The sequence below is a fragment of the Glycine max genome, chromosome 6 (genome assembly GCF_000004515.6).
Source record: "Glycine max cultivar Williams 82 chromosome 6, Glycine_max_v4.0, whole genome shotgun sequence".
NCBI lineage: Eukaryota > Viridiplantae > Streptophyta > Magnoliopsida > Fabales > Fabaceae > Glycine > Glycine max.
In genome coordinates, this window is record NC_038242.2 from 43,272,984 (window position 1) to 43,290,449 (window position 17,466).

General features: G+C 33.2%; 1 protein-coding gene across 2 annotated transcripts; it reads left to right on the plus strand.

Moving 5' to 3' along the window:
• Positions 1-5,154: 5,154 nt before the first annotated feature.
• LOC100817558 (G-type lectin S-receptor-like serine/threonine-protein kinase At4g27290) lies at positions 5,155-13,481 on the plus strand. Of its 2 annotated transcripts, none has more exons than XM_006582136.3 (8): positions 5,155-5,478; positions 7,305-8,676; positions 11,678-11,794; positions 11,886-12,043; positions 12,115-12,325; positions 12,444-12,681; positions 12,764-12,914; positions 12,997-13,481. In XM_006582136.3, the coding sequence occupies exons 2-8, from the start codon at positions 7,389-7,391 to the stop codon at positions 13,294-13,296; spliced, it is 2,463 nt and encodes an 820-aa protein (XP_006582199.1). In that variant the 5' UTR covers positions 5,155-5,478; positions 7,305-7,388; the 3' UTR covers positions 13,297-13,481. The 2 variants fall into 2 exon arrangements, with proteins under 2 accessions (XP_006582199.1, XP_040872050.1); XM_041016116.1 differs by having other exon boundaries at positions 7,299-8,676; positions 12,997-13,426.
• Positions 13,482-17,466: the final 3,985 nt, after the last annotated feature.

Genomic DNA, 17,466 nt, shown 5'->3' on the forward strand with positions numbered 1-17,466 from the left:
TAAGCTCCTTTTATTAGCGTAAATTATATTTTAAATAATATTATCCAATGACTTATTTTATACAAATTATTATCTTGTTCTAATTTTTCTACGATGATGATCAACATGTTATGTGTATATAATCATTGTAATACTAGAATAATAAATTAAAGAAAATTGTAAGATTAATGCTTAGTGGTAATTTCTTTTGATGTAATATTAAATTAATTGTTATAGAAATTCTTTGATTAAAAATAATGTAGTTTAATTTACTATATACATATACATATATATGTTTTGTATCATGCAAATATTATTATGGTGTGATGTGTATATGAGTGATAAGGTGTAATAAGTTATTATATTGGTATTATAATATTATAGTGAAGATTGAGTAGTACAAAGTTAAATGTGTCAATTTACGAGATACATGTAAAAATGAGATGGTTGACGTGATATGATGAGATGTTAAATTGTGGGCATGATATTTGATTGTGAATAAGTATGTGTGTTTGACACTTGATGTGACAATAATTATATTATGAGCTATGAATTATACAATAACCCGATCAATGTTATCTTGAGAAAAACGTTGATGTGCAGTGTTTAAGAGAAAATGTAGGTTTCCTATTCAGGAACCAGTGTTAAATTGTAGCGCAATGTGTTAAACGTGTTTGAAACGCGAGTGTGAGGTCATGGGTATTGTATAATTCATGAGCAGTGCTTATAAATGAAATATGTGATGAATTGTGGAATAATATGTTGCCTTGAGATTACAATATTGTTATTGAGATTGAGTAAAAGTGTAAAGTAGAACAGGTGTTGAATTGTGAGATACGTGAAAACATGTGATGGTGGATTGTGACATTATGAGATGTGAAATTGTGAATGAGTTTTGGTTGTGAATAAGTGTGTGATTAACTCTTGATGTGACATTATTTGTGTTGTAAGCTGTGAATTGTACAATAACCCGACCAGTGTTATCTTGAGAAAAGTGTAAATGCGCAGTGCTAAAGAGAAAGTGTAGGTTTCCTATTTAGGAACCAGTGTTAAAGAGAAAGTGTAGGTTTCCTATTTAGGAACCAATGTTAAATTGTAGCGCAATATGTTGTATATGTTTAAAACACGAGTGTGAGGTCGTGGGTACTGTATAATTCATTAGCAGTGTCTGTGTGCTAAAATGATTTTAGGGGGTGGACTTGAATCAGGAGGGAGAAGCCCTAACGGACTATTCGGAGTGTAGGCCTTGGGGGTCACTGGGTTTGAGTGCTCCTTTAAGCCTATGCTGATTCCATATGGTTGGAGCATTCTCGCAAAACATCATGACCCTGACTGGTCTCCCTATGATCTAACTTAGTGAGAGTGATCTGACAAACCCATTGTACGGTGTGTCTTGTTATGTACTCCTAAGCACCCCAGGGTGGTTTTTCACTGATATGGTACCACATTGCATATAGGCTTGAGTCTTAGCATAACTGTCTCATGCGCTTGCTAATTGTTTATTATGAAATTGATGTGTTATTATGTCTTGATCGAAGTGTGTGATTCTTGTGTAATGTGATTGATGATTGAAAAGTGTGATTGATGGATGAAAAGTGAACTTTGAATGACAAGTGGTGGAATTACGTGTAAGTAAGTTTTATTTGGTTTATATGATATGTATATCTAGTTGTCTTGTTTCTTTATTAGTTAGGAATGTGATAACTCACTCCCCGTGTGTTGTTTGTGTTTGGATCCTGTGATGATCTTGAACTTTGTGTTCGGGGGAGCAGATGACTAGGTGAATTGCTTTAAGGAACCTTTTGCGGAAGGACGTCGAGACACAACGCTCTTATAGGATGTGACATTGGGATATAGGGTTTTATATTAATTGTATGAAGTCTTAGACGGTCTTATTTGAACCGAGATGACTTTATTATATGATGTAGAAGAAAGTGAATGTGAACCTTTTATCCCTTTGAAAGGCTTGTATTTAAAAATGTAAAAAAAAAATACTTTTAATTAATATTTGAATTTTTATTCCTTTGTTAGTATATATGTGAGGGGTAGAGGGTGTCACAAGTGCTACGCTGGAAGCAAAACCCTATTCGAGAAGCACGCTGGAAGCCCAAGGCAATGGGGTCCATGCTCTCCAGGCCACCAAAGCCCCCAAACCCAAAATCAATCGACACCGCCATAAAAACCCTAAACACCCTCATTCTCTAGAAAAACTCCTTCGAGAGCTCCCTCATCGACGGCTTTGACACCTGCAAGGCCTTCTGTTAGTCCATGGTGAACAAGCCTGCAACATCGCCTCTTCTATATCCCTTCCTTTAAGATCTAATGCAGTGTTGCTGGCCTCTTCAACTACTGTCTCCAAGTTGCACCGTGGAGTCCAACGTCCTCTCCTTCTAGAGCAACCAGTTCAAGCCCATTTCGTGGGAATGGTCAATGGCGGACCTACATTAGATTGAGGGTGTGCACTTGCACCCCCTCATTTTTTAAAATCCACCAATAAATTTTCATTTAAATTAAAAATTGTAAATAAAATCTTATATTTTTATATTTTATTCCATTTATATTTATATAGTTGAACCCACTCTATTTATTTTTTATAATTTGCCCCCACTAACTTAGGGTCTTGGTTCCGCCACTGGGAATGGTGATTATGGTGGTGCTGTGATTTTCGTTGAAGGTTGCTGAGTTGGAGATGAAGATGACAAAGATGGCAAAAAATGAGGGAGGAGGAAGGAGAAGGGAGCCGATGACGAGGAAGATGAAAAGGAAAATTTTCATTTTATTTCATTAATGACGTTAACTTTGCACTAACAAAAGGATCATTTTGATCCTTTTTTAGGGTGCATTTGATTTGCTAAAATGACAGGATAGACAAAGCAGCACTAGATAAGTAACTGAGTCACAAAATAATTTTTTGTGCTATATGTTGTTTGATGGTCAATGCACAGTACAAGTAATTTTGTGTTGTATCTTGTTTGATGTGTTTATGTACTGGACAAAATAATACAAATTTTACTATAATATCCTTTGTATTGTACAATGTTTGGTTTGCACTAAGAAAAAATATAGAACAAGATTTTGAAAATTTTTAAATTATTTTATTATTTAACATAAAATTTATCATCATGCTTTGCTAATATTTATAATTAATTAATATTGTGATATACTTTAAAGCATGATTTTAGACTTATTGTTATAAAAAAATTTACAATTTATTAATTATGTTGATATATTTATAACTATATCTTATAAGTATCATATTATAAATTGAAAAATAATTCAAAACAAATTAACGAAATGCATAAGTAAGCTAATAATAATTTATGATACATTGTATCTTAGTAGTATTTATTTTAATTTAGACAAGGACCACCTTTCCTGCCCATTTCAATTCCTTTTTTTGTTTTGTTTTTTTTTTGGGGGGCTAGGGTTGGAACCAAGTTAGAGTGACCAAACCCAACCTACAAGTAAAGGAATGAGTTGGAAAATCCTAGGTGCATTAGCAGCACCTTAACGGTACAACAAAGGAGAGGCATCTCCACAGAGGAGGCGTGCCCCCTAATGCCACCGGATGCAGGGCTTGGCAGTGCAAGGCTGTCACAGGGTCAAAACGATGGCAGCGGCGGCACGATGGCACGACGCAACCTCTTTGGAGTTGGCAAAAAAAAAACATAGCAAGAAGGAGGAAGATGACGATTTGAACATTTGAATAAATTAACAATGAAAAGAAAAAAATAATAAGCACAAAAAAAAAAAAAACAATAACAATCCATACCGTCCTCGTCAATGGCCAAGGTGCCCACTAGCGAGGTGAAGTGAAACAAACAAGCAAAAAGAGGAAAGAAATAATGAAATACGAAAGGGAAGAAGAGGGGAAGAGCGAAGATAGCGGTTCGGATCCCTAGCATATGAAAAAGAAAAAATGTGGGATAATGAAAAGTCAAAAAGTAAGGATAGTATTGTATTTTTACTTTTGTTAGACACAACAACAAGTTCTACAAGAATTTAGTGGGTTACAAGTTTTTTGGTATTTGTCCGGTCCATCATTTTTTATTTTGTACTATCTATCAGTCATCTTTTAAATCAAATGTTAAATAAATATTTTTGTCTTATCTCGTTTCTTATTTTTTAGCGAATCAAACACACCCTTAAAATATAAATGAACCTTCTAAAAAATAATTAACCAAACTAAACCAAAAACATAAAATAAATGACCAAATAGGTCATTTGTCTTAAATTAATTGTTTTAGTTAATTAAAGAATTAAAATAATTAATTTAAACATTTTGTCAGCCTTTAACCATCACTATATGTTAAAATCAATTAGCTATAAATATAATTTTAATTTTCATATTTTGCTTAATCAATAATTTTAGTCATTCCATTATAAAATAGAGATATTTAGTTCAAAGTTTTAGTAAATCTACAATTTAATGGGTTCAATATTCAATTTTGCCTGCATTGTATTTGTCTTATTTTGGTCTAATAGAATCATGAATCTAACATATACATTTAAGATATCATAAATATTATTAATAATTAAAAATAACAGTATATTATAACAAATTATTTATTATAATATAAAATATATTTTATATTTTATTGATATTTATTTATTATATATAAAGTATAAATTTTAGTTATATAAAATAAATATTTATTTGTTGGAATGCACATACTACAATATTATTCTTCTTCAATAAACTTCTGCACACAATTTTATTTCTAGGCTGAGTCACGTGTTTAATTTGCGAAAGAGGATAGCATCAATTTTTTTCCAAACAACTTTATTAATGGGTTAAATAAATGACAAAAATACTCGTGTTATGTGCTTTATATTTCTTTCATCCTTAAAAGGTACTTAAAATCACATTAGAGACGGTAGTTTGAGGAAGATGGAGACTTCCGTTGACCTGAGATGATGACACTTGTGCCTTTTGTGCACACACACACACACACATATATATATATATATATATATATATATATATATATATATATATATATATATATACTGGGACAGATTAATTTCACGGTTCAGTCTTATGGATACAATCACTTTCTTTGAAAAGTCTTGTATTATATATACTGACATCTAACTGCAAACCAAAAATTAATGGTTCAGCATATATAATTTATTTTTCTCCTCAACTAACCGTCTAACATTCAAGCACACTATTCTCCCCATTCTTAACTCTTCATTTGAACGCTAACATATAACCTCGTTGTCTAATCTTAAGAATAAAATAATTATTCATCGGTCATTAAGGCAACAGATGCCATGTTCACTCTTGGTTTACTTGAAAAAATATGCACAAGCAACATGGAGAGGGAGATGGAACGAGTGCCCTTGAAGGAAAATTGAAACTGAAGAAAGAGAGGAACTGATAAAGCTCACCTGGAAGTATTACAAACTCGAAGAAGATATATATACTGCTAAAAAGGAAAGGGAAAATAAGATATCATTTCCCAAGAATTTAATTTCATGTGCCCCGGCAAGAAGGTACGTCCTGACTGATATTAAAATCTCATGATTTATATTGTGCATAAATCGCCATTTTCGTTGTTGAGTTTTATACCAAAATCTTGTTCTGTATTTTTTTTAAACTGCAAGTATTTTTCACATAAAATTATACTGCTGTCAAGTTGAATAAGATTATTATAAATATAATAAAATATTTTTTTTATATTTAAGACAATTATATATTCATAACTCAAATTTGAGACATTGATTAAATTAGAATAACTCAGCACCGATTGTTTCACACTTTTAAAGATAAGTCTCATACCATATTATGTTTAATTGTTATTTCGTTTAGCTAACTTCCTGCTGCATCTTATTTCAAAGTGGTTAGCCGGTTCACATCTATCTTAGTGTTTTTTTTCTTTTGTATTCTAAGAACACCATTTGGTTTATTACAAACTGTTTATATTTAGTAAGCTTAAAAATATTTTTTTATCCCTAATAAATATTCAATTTTTGTGTTTGTCTTTTAATACATTTTTCTTTTGCGTGAGTTCCTAATAAAATAACATTTTTATTTTTTATCCTTGATATTTTATTTTACTACCTGAATTAATTGTTAAAAATGGAATTTTATAATTAGATGGATCTATGTAACTGTATTTTTTTTCTAAACAGAAACTTTTATGGTTTCTCATAGATCATTAAAGGCTTAAATATTTTTTATCCCAAACAAATATCTGATTTTGCATTTTCTTCCTAATAAATTTTTGTTTTGCAGTGAGTTTCTAATAAAATAATAATTTTTTAATCTTTGACACTTATTTTTAACCCTTAATAAATTATCAAATTTTGTATTTGTTCCATGATAAATATTTCTCATTTGTTATTAATACATACTAGAACAAAATTTGTTAATTTATTAAAAAGTAAATACAAAATTTTCTAATTTATCATATATTAAAAACATAATATTTAGGATCAAACATAAAAGTTTTATTTTATTAGAGACTCAATAAAAAACAAAAATTTATTAGAGAACAAACACAAAAATCGAATATTTTTATAGATAAAAAACATATTTAAGCCAATTATGAGTACAATTGGAAACATAATTGAATAATTGACTAAAAGCATGAAATCTTGAAACTCTTGCTAATGTGTGAGCTATATGATTCATTTGAAGCCTTACATAACTCACCCTTGAGTTTGAGATAGAATTAAAAGAAATACGAGACTTGTTAATGATGGATGACAAAATCTGTTTGGGGGAGCAAGTCTCTTGCTGACCTATGTAACTATATTAAGCGTACTCAAATTTGAATAGAGTTGTACTTTTTACTTTATCTTTAATTGGATACCTTTAGCATCAACATGTAGTGTATAAATTACCGAAATGGAGTAAATAAATGGATCTAAATTTAAGTATACTTGTCTTAATTATACTAGTCAGATAATTGTTTTTTATTTGGGATAAATTTGATGGATCTTTAAAAGTTAAGTGCATTTACAGTAATTGATTTAAAAAAAAATTATTATAAAAGTACATGGATAATAAACAATAATGAAGTTACTTACTAAGGGTTTGCCTTAAATGGTTGAGCAATGTACCTAAGTTGTTGTAAAACTATTTGAGTTCAATTCCTAAGATCAAAAGAAAACATTGAAGTAAGTTACAATCTTAACTCTTAATTTTCTAATCATCAATGTTCTAAAGTGCATTCATCTCATAGTGAGATAATCCTTTTATAAAGACCAATTTGAAAAAAAAAACACAGATTTTATCATTCTTGGTCATTCAGCAGTTATGGTGTCTATTGTCTCACAGAACTTTCAATTTTATTGTAACTTATTACTAGATGCAGTCTTGCAGAGGCCAAGAAAACCAGCATCTTGTCTGAGTTAATAAAAGTTAGCATTTGAGAAGTCATTGCTTTAATTATAGCAAGATGGCGGACAACTTCAGAATGTTATTTATTTGGTTGTTCTTACTATTATCCTACTTGAGAAACTCAACTTCATTGGACAGTTTATTACCCGGTCAGTCTATCCGAGATGGGGAGACATTAGTTTCAGAAGAAGAAACATTTGAAGTTGGTTTCTTTAGCCCTGGAACTTCAACAGGACGATACTTGGGTATATGGTACAGGAATGTATCTCCTTTAATAGTGGTATGGGTGGCTAACAGAGAAACACCACTTCAAAATAAGTCAGGAGTTTTAAAACTGGATGAAAGAGGAGTTCTTGTAATTCTAAATGGCACCAACAGCACAATTTGGTGGTCCTACAACACATCAAGCAAAGTAATAAAGAATCCAATTGCACAGCTCTTGGACTCTGGAAATATTGTGGTTAGAAATGAACACGATATAAACGAGGACAACTTTTTGTGGCAGAGTTTCGATTATCCGTGTGATAAATTATTGCCAGGAATGAAAATTGGATGGAACTTAGTAACTGGTCTAGATAGAACTATATCGTCTTGGAAAAAGGAAGATGATCCTGCTAAGGGAGAGTATTCTTTAAAACTTGATCCTAAAGGATTTCCACAACTTTTTGGATACAAGGGGAATGCAATAAGATTTAGAGTAGGCTCATGGAATGGACAGGCTTTGGTTGGTTATCCAATTCGTCCACTCACAGAATATGTACATGAATTAGTTTTTAATGAAAAGGAAGTGTATTATGAATATAAAACCCTTGATAGATCGATTTTCTTCATAGTTACATTGAACTCTTCAGGGATTGGGAATGTTCTTCTATGGACTAATCAAACAAGAGGGATACAAGTTTTTTCACTTTGGTCAGATCTGTGTGAAAACTATGCTATGTGTGGTGCAAATTCTATATGCAGTATGGATGGTAACTCTCAGACATGTGATTGCATCAAGGGGTATGTTCCAAAGTTCCCTGAACAATGGAATGTATCAAAATGGTACAATGGCTGTGTTCCAAGGACTACACCTGATTGTAGAAACAGCAACACAGATGGCTTCTTGAGGTACACAGACTTGAAATTGCCAGACACATCTTCATCATGGTTCAATACGACCATAAACCTTGAGGAATGTAAGAAGTATTGTCTGAAAAACTGTTCTTGTAAAGCATATGCAAATTTGGATATTCGAAATGGAGGAAGCGGCTGTTTACTCTGGTTTGATGACCTGATTGATATGAGAAAATTCTCTATAGGGGGACAAGACATTTATTTCAGAATCCAGGCATCATCAGTGCTAGGTACTCAATGTTTTGGTTGCTTAACTTCTGTTTCCCTATTGCTATTTGTTTGATTATATATTTTTTTTTAATAATGGATGTAGAGGGAGTGGAGTGAGGCTGTTATAATATCTGTTGGAGATATACTTTTGTAACTGCATAATATTTTATTTTTCAGTTTTTAAAATATGATTTAGTAAATAAGTTGATTTTCTATATTTTAGGAGTAAGTCAGTTTTAATGAATTAGCCTAGTCAATAAGTGGTTCCTCTTATCTTTGAGGAGCAAGTTAGTTTTAATATTCTGTTTTGCTAATATCTTGTTATCTAATTAGTTTATCTTTTGCTATTTATTGTATCGCTGCTGAGAACAATTTGAATTAGAATAGAATAATTATATTTTCTCTGTATACGTATTATCTCTCTTCTCTCCTCTGTTTTTTATAATTTCCTCCACAAAACCAATAATTGGTATCGAGAGCCTTATTCTTACAGGACTTGTAACATGGAAGGTGAAGCAAGTTTTTCCCACATAACTCTTCCAATCTTTGATGGAGAGAATTATGATCATTGGGAAGTGAAAATGCAATCCTACATGGAGTCTTTGGATTTATGAGATGCTGTGGAAGAGGATTATGAAATATATCCACTGCCTGAAAATCCCACCATGGCCCAAATTAAAAATCACAAGGAAAGAAAGATGAAGAAGGCAAAGGCGAGGTCATGTTTGTTCACTGGTGTTTCACAAATGATATTCATCAGAATCATGACTCTTAAATCATCCAAAGCAATTTGGGATTATCTGAAAGAGGAATACGCTGGAGATGATAGAATACGAAGCATGCAAGTGTTGAATTTAAGGAGGAAATTTGAGCTTCAAAGGATGCAAGAGTCAGAAACAATCAAAGAATACTCAAACAAATTGTTGGGTATTGCCAACAAGATAAAGTTGTTGGGAAGTGATTTTACTGATTCGAGAATTGTAGAGAAAATTTTGGTAACGGTGCCGGAGAGGTATGAAGCATCTATAGCTTCATTGAAGAACACAAAGGATCTGTCAAAAATCACATTGGCAGAAGTGCTACATGCCCTACAAGCTCAAGAGCAGCGAAGGTTGATGAGGCAAGATCATGTTGTCGAAGGTGCTTTGCCCGTCAAACATCATGAAGTTGATGAAAGCAAAAAGAATTTTTTCAAGAAGAATCAACCAGCAAGCAGCGAAAACAATGCAAACAACCAAGGTAAGGATAAAAAGAAAAATTATCCACCTTGTCAGCATTGTGGCAAAAAAGGTCATGCACCTTTCAGATGTTGGAGGAGACCAGATGCAAAATGTAACAAGTGCAACCAGATAGGGCATGAAGCGGTGATCTGCGCCAACAAAAATCACCATGATGAGGGAGCTCAGATTGCTAATCAAGAAGAAGAGGACCAATTGTTTATGGCCACATGCTTCTTGAGTAGTGAATCAAGTGAAAGTTGGTTGATTGATAGTAGTTGTACGAACCACATGACATATGATAAGACTCTATTCAAGGATTTGAAGCCAACTAATGTCTCAAAGGTCAGAATTGGGAATGGTGGCTATATTCCTGTAAAAGGAAAAGGAACTGTTGCAATTTCAACGTGTTCAGGTATCAAATTAATATCAGATGTTCTTTATGTACCTAACATTGACCAAAACTTGTTAAGCGTAGGTCAGTTGATTAAAAAGGGATTTAAAGTGTCATTTGAACATCAACATTGCTTTATCTATGACAATTTTGGCCGAGAAGTTCTAAGGGTTAAAATGAAAGGTAAAAGCTTCTCATTTGATCCAGCAGAGGAGGAGCATACAACCTATTTCACTCAAGTCACACCCACGGAATTCAAGCACAAGAGACTTGATCATTGCCATCTTGAAAGAATGCTAAACATGAAAAAAATAGAAATATGCAAAAGAAAATTTGAAGAAGTTTCAAATGGAGGAATGCAAATCTGCTAGCACACTAATGAATCAAAAGGAGAAGTTCAGAAAAGAAGAAGGTGTTGATAACATTGATGAAGGATATTATGGGAGCTTGATTGGATGTCTAATGTATCTCACTACAACAAGGCCAAACATTCTATTTGCTCAAAAGAACAAAACTGAAATTTTTGTTGACAATCAAGTAGCCATTGCTATTGCAAACAATCCCGTGTGTCATGGAAAGACTAAACATTTCAACATCAAGTTCTATTATTTGATAAAGATGCAACAAAGTGGTGAAGTGGATTTAATTTATTGTAAGTCTAAAGATCAACTGGCTGACATGTTTACAAAGTCACTACCTATCAACAAACTTGAACTCAAAGAATTGGAGTTTGCAGTTCCAAAAGCAAGGAGGAGTGTTGGAGATATACTTTTGTAACTGGATAATATTTTATTTTTCAGTTTTTAAAATAAGATTTAGTGAATAAGTTGATTTCCTATATTTTAGGAGTAAGTTTTTAATGGATTAGCCTAGTCAATAAGTGGTTCCTCTTATCTTTAAGGAGCAAGTTAGTTTTAATATTCTGTTTTGCTAATATCTTGTTATCTAATTAGTTTATCTTTTGCTATTTATTGTATCGCTGCTGAGAATAATTTGAATTAGAATAGAATAATTCTATTTTCTCTGTATACGTATTGTCTCTCTTCTCTCCTCTGTTTTTTATAATTTCCTCCACAAAACCAACAATATCTACTACAAATCGAAGATGAGTTTAGCAAAACATTTTGGTATTGCAGGCCATGCTGGTGTGGAGTTCATCATAATTGGGGAAATAATTATATAATATGAAGGTTACAGTTAGAGAAGGTTTGAATGGTGTTTGTCAATTGTTATAGGACTTCAATATTCTAGATGACTTTCAGTTTTATCACATAGAACTGGTGAAATTGACTATGCTCTTTTTCTCTATATTCTCGCTGTCGTAAGAAATTAGCTAGTAACTTTTGCAAGCTTGTTTGAGCTATCGTTCATATTTATAGTTTTTGATTAATCTTACTCCACATCTGTCAGATCACGTTCCCGTCAATGGCCATGGGAAAAACAAAAGGATGATAGGAATCACAGTTGGTGCAAATATACTTGGATTAACTGCATGCGTTTGCATAATAATGATACTCAAAAAGCTAGGTAAATTTTCTTTTGGTTATTGAGTTTATGTATCATATGTGCACATTGTGAATGTGATAGTTCTTCTCTATTGTATCTTCTACCCTATCAGGGGTAGCAAGAATAATTTATAGGAACCATTTCAAACGAAAATTGAGAAAAGAAGGCATTGATTTGTCAACATTTGATTTCCCAATCATAGCAAGAGCCACTGAAAACTTTGCCACGAGTAACAAATTGGGAGAAGGTGGATTTGGACCTGTGTACAAGGTGATATGGAAAACCAACTAAAGATATTTGTTTTCCTTACTCAAAAATATTTCTAACAATTTGGTTTGCAGGGAAGACTGAAGGATGGGCAAGAGTTTGCTGTGAAAAGGCTTTCAAAGAAGTCAGGACAAGGGCTGGAGGAGTTCGAAAATGAAGTTGTGTTGATTGCAAAACTTCAACATCGTAATCTTGTCAAGCTCATAGGTTGCTGCATTGAAGGCAATGAAAGAATGTTGATTTATGAATATATGCCAAACAAAAGTTTGGACTGCTTTATTTTTGGTACGAAGCTTTACAAATTTTACTATGGCATGCATCTATTAGAATCCTCCATTTTTTTGGTTTGTTAACTTATGGAGACTACAACTGGTATGCTAATCATATGTATGCAATTGACTAGATGAAACCAGAAGACATTTGGTGGATTGGCATATACGATTCAACATTATCTGTGGCATTGCTCGAGGAGTTCTTTATCTTCATCAAGACTCTAGACTGAGGATTATACATAGAGATTTGAAAACCAGCAATATTTTACTAGATGCAAATATGGATCCTAAAATATCAGACTTCGGCTTAGCACGAACATTCTGCGGAGATCAAGTTGGGGCAAACACAAATAAGGTGGCTGGAACTTAGTAAGTTTTCTAATACATTAATTTGGTTTATGGGATAATACTCACTTTATTTACTTTAAAATTGATAGTTTGATACTTTCAGTGGTTACATGCCTCCTGAGTATGCTACTCGTGGGCATTTCTCAATGAAATCAGATGTTTTTAGTTATGGTGTGATAGTGCTAGAGATTGTAAGTGGCAAGAGGAATAGAGAATTTTCAGACCCAACACACTCCCTTAATCTTCTTGGACATGTAAGCATAATGATATAACCACATTCTGTTAACAATTACATGAATCATTTTTATCTCACGAGTTTGATTCTCACCATTTTAGGCATGGAGATTGTGGACTGAAGAGAGGGCATTGGAACTACTGGATGGAGTGTTAAGGGAAAGATTCATAGCTTCTGAAGTCATACGATGCATACAGGTGGGCCTGTTATGCGTGCAACAAACACCAGAAGATAGGCCAGACATGTCACCAGTGGTTCTAATGTTGAATGGTGAGAAATTATTGCCCAACCCAAAGGTTCCTGGGTTTTACACAGAAGGAGATGTTCACCTGAATCAGTCTAAACTTAAGAACCCCTTCTCAAGTAATCAAATTTCAATCACGATGTTAGAAGCTAGATAGGATATGATTGAAAAAAGAAAAAAAAAACGACAAGGTTTTCCTTCCATTAATCCAGGATAAATGATATTTGTTGTTATTAGCTCATGTTTTCATCTCTGTTTCATTTATCCAGACACATACAAGTTCAAATACTTTCATGCAAACAAGAAATTTAAACGAAATTTTGAAGATTACGATTCTGAAAACTTTTTTGTTTTTTGAAATTAGATAACTCGGATGATGACATTAAATAATTTAGAAGAATATGACATCAGTATTCAACGAATGATAACCTTAAAAGCTTTCTCGAAAACTCTTTCACATATATAAGATCGAAATCAAGTTCACAAAACAACGTCCATAAACAGAGTTTGAAAAAAGATTGTCTAATAGTGTTAATGTGAGGAACAATAGAATTGGACATTAGAACAAGATTATGAGCTCTTCTTTTATATTAAGTTCACTCAACCTTGAGCTATATTCAGTTTCCGTCTAATTAATGAAAAATTACAATAAATATTATATTATTATCACTTCTGAGTACAAGTATTCTGTAGGTTATTTCTGATACTTAAATTTTTTTTTTTTTTTACTAAGTCACTCATGACTTAATTTCTCAAACAACATGGTTTGAAACATTTGCACAAAAATCAACTCTCAAATTAAGAGAGAATAAGCAAATAAAACGCAATACAAAAACAATTATGCTAGGCAAATGATTGAGCTTTTAGTATCGAAGCAGATTATCACTACAAGAAAATCTTATTTATTGACAAATTTAAATACGTCAATAATTTATTGACAAATTTAAATCTATTGGTATTTCAAATTTATCAATGGATATTCCAACGGATTCTAAAGCCTTCTATAATTTCTAATTGCCGACATATTATTAGGAACTTCTGTTGTAGGCCTATTTGAATCACACTTTAGATTCTGAAATTGCTCCTCCTCAATGTTTTCCAACTTCATAGCTTCTTCTAAACCAACGTGTGACCTTTTTCTTCCATATTCCACTGGAAAACTTTTATCCTTAATCTTAATCGATGTAAGTTCACAATCGAAATAATCAAATACAATGCAACTCATATTGTTAAAACACAAGGGATAATTCCTTTCTAGCATTTATCCAACACTCAAAAGACTTTGTTTTATCTTAGGCACAAATAAAACATCCAAAATATATTTTGTACCTGCTTAGAGTTTCAATAATAACAACAACTCATTTTCCTTTGACATCAACGCATATTTTTTTGTTGCCAATGGTGACTTTGGTGAGGTAAGACTGGTCCAATTTCTTGAATAAGCATTGTGGGTCATATGATTTGTACAACTAATGTCTATAAGCCACACTTCTTTGTTATTTAAATAAATGTTCTTCAATTTGTTCTTTATTCTCAACAAGTTGAGCTTGTTGTGCCTGTTGGTTTGCTTTAGTTTTAAAACCTTCTCCATATGACCAAACTGATTGCAAGCACTACATTTGATGATTCGCCTAAACAAACAAATTTTAGTATGATTGTTCTTCTTACTTACTATTGGGGCAGGGCAGAAACTTTTTCAAACCTCCTCCTTTCTTGTTGCCTTTTTCCTCCTCAAAAAATGGTTTTTTTCCAAAACTTTTGTAACTTTGGGCTTTGCCTTTTGTGTGTACCAAAAACAACCTGCAATGTCTTCTTCATTCCCCAAAGATCTTCTATATATGTTTAGTGGCTTGCAATGTGACACCCTCTACCCCTCACATATATATTAATAAAGGAATAAAAATTCAAATATTAATTAAAAGTATTTTTAAAACATTTTTAAATACAAGCTTTTCAAATGGGTAAAAGGCTCACATTCACTTTCTTCTACATCATATTCAAACTTGTCCAAATAAATAATAAAGTCATCTCGACTCAAAGAAAGTCATATAAGTCTCATACAATTAATATAGAACCTATATCCTAATGTCACATCCTATCAGAGCGTGGTGTTCCCGTGTCCTCTAGCATGAGGTTCTTCATAGTCATCCACCTATTCATCTGCTCCCCCGAACACAAGTTCAAGATCATCACAGGATCCAAACACAACAACACACAGGGAGTGAGTTATCACATTCCTAGCTAATAGAGAAACAAGACAATTAAATATATATATTATATAAATGAGATACCACTTGCTTAAACATAGCTCACGTAACTTCACCACTTCGTCATTCAAAATTCGCTTTTCAATTATCAATCACATTACACAAGAATCCCACACTTCGATCAAGATATAATAACACATCAATTAGCAAGCATATGCAATAGTTATGCTAAGACTCAATTCTATATGCAATGTGGTACCATGTCAGTGAAAAACCACCCTGGGGCGCTTAGGAGTACATAACAAGACACACCACACAATGGGTTTGTCAGGTCACTCTCACTAAGTAAGATCATAGGGAGACCAGTCAGGGTCACGATGTTTTGCGAGAATGCTCCAACCATATGAGATCAACATAGGCTTAAAGGAGCACTCAAACCCGGTGACCCCCCAAGGCCTACACTCCGAAGAGTCCGTCAGGGCCTCTCCCTCCTGATTCAGGTCCAACCCCTAAAATAATTTTTTTTACATGCAGACACTGCTCATGAATTATACAATACCCACGACCTTACACTCGTGTTTTAAACACGTTCAACACAATTGCGCTACGATTTAACACTGGTTCCTAAATAGGAAACCTACATTTTCTCTTTAACATTGCGCATCAACGCTTTTCTCAAGATAACGCTGGTCGGGTATTGTACAATTCATAGCTTACAACACAAGTAATTTCACATCAAGTGTTAACTACACACTTATCCACAACTAGAACTCATTCACAATTTCACATCTCATACTGTCACAATCCACCATCACATGTTTACACGTATCTCACAAATTAACACATGTTCAACTTTACACTTATACTCAATCTCAATAACAATATTATAATCTCAAAGCAACATGTTATTCTACAATTCATCACATACTCACAATTTGAATTATCATTTCATATCCTCAATATAACAATTTATATAAAAGACTATCACAACATGAGGACTAAAACCCCTCAAATAATATTACACAATTATATCCAAATCATAGGTCCAAATATACAAATATCAAGAGCACAATTTATCAAGCAATTTTCATCAGGACATCAATGTTTTATTTATAATCATAAAGGAAAAATTGCAATTTAACAAACATCCCAAAATAAAATCCCAATTTAATCCTCTAAGGATCCCTACACATGTTTTCACTAATCCCCAACTGTGAATAATTCATCCCTTACCTCTAAGCGGGCTCACGTGTCTTCAGCCAGCGATAGCAACATCTCTAGCGGTTCCCGGAAATTCTTTCAATTATTCTTCCGACTGCTCCGATAGAATTCCCAAATGTCAGAGAGACGGAGAAGAGATTGAAACCTCCACTTGTACTGTCTTCATACGATTCCTTTTTCTCCCTCCACGAATATTATCTCGCAAATCCCAACGGTGGAAGCATGCGGAATTGAATTTCGAACAACATATCCAAATTTCACAATAATCCAACGGTTAACGAAACCGGGATCGTAGTTTTACCAAGACAGCTCTGGGTTTCTGCGGGAAAGAAAAAGGCTACAATGCGAAGGGTTTTTCTCTCAGCTCAGACATGATATCAAACCTCCCAACGGTGAGAATACTCGGAATTGTGTTGCGAACATGATACTAAAATTTCACGACGATCCAACGGTGAACATGTTCGAGATCGTCGTTTTTCTGAGACTGGTTTGATGGGCTGCGGGAAAAAGAAAGGGTTTTGAGAGGAGAAGGGGAAAAACGAAAATGAGGCCAAAAGGAGGCAGCTGACTTAACATAACTATTTATACCTAGGGTACTCAGCCTATTATTTGCTCTATATTTATTTATTTATTTATTTATTACTAAAAAGCTTTTTAAATTTATTTACGAAAAATTGGGATGTTACATGCAAAGCATTAACAAGCTCTGAAATTGATACGAAAAGAGGATCATCAGAACAGCAAACAGAGGTGCAGGCACAGAACAAAGGGGTTCAGATAGCAAGAAAGGCAAAGAGGGTCATCACAAGGCCCTCTTACCTTAGTGACTACGTATGAAGAAGGTTTCAATGAAGGAAGCTGACCTGGAATTTGCTCTGGAATTGCTAAGCGTGGCTGGT

What these genes read in the sequence shown, in the direction of transcription:
- LOC100817558 (XM_006582136.3), top strand. Translation starts at nt 7,389, where the DNA reads ATGGCGGACAACTTCAGAATGTTATTTATTTGGTTGTTCTTACTATTA. An exon ending in AATAAGGTGGCTGGAACTTA is followed by an intron (nt 12,682 to 12,763) that starts GTAAGTTTTCTA and finishes TGATACTTTCAG; the next exon opens with TGGTTACATGCCTCCTGAGT. An exon ending in CCCTTAATCTTCTTGGACAT is followed by an intron (nt 12,915 to 12,996) that starts GTAAGCATAATG and finishes TCACCATTTTAG; the next exon opens with GCATGGAGATTGTGGACTGA.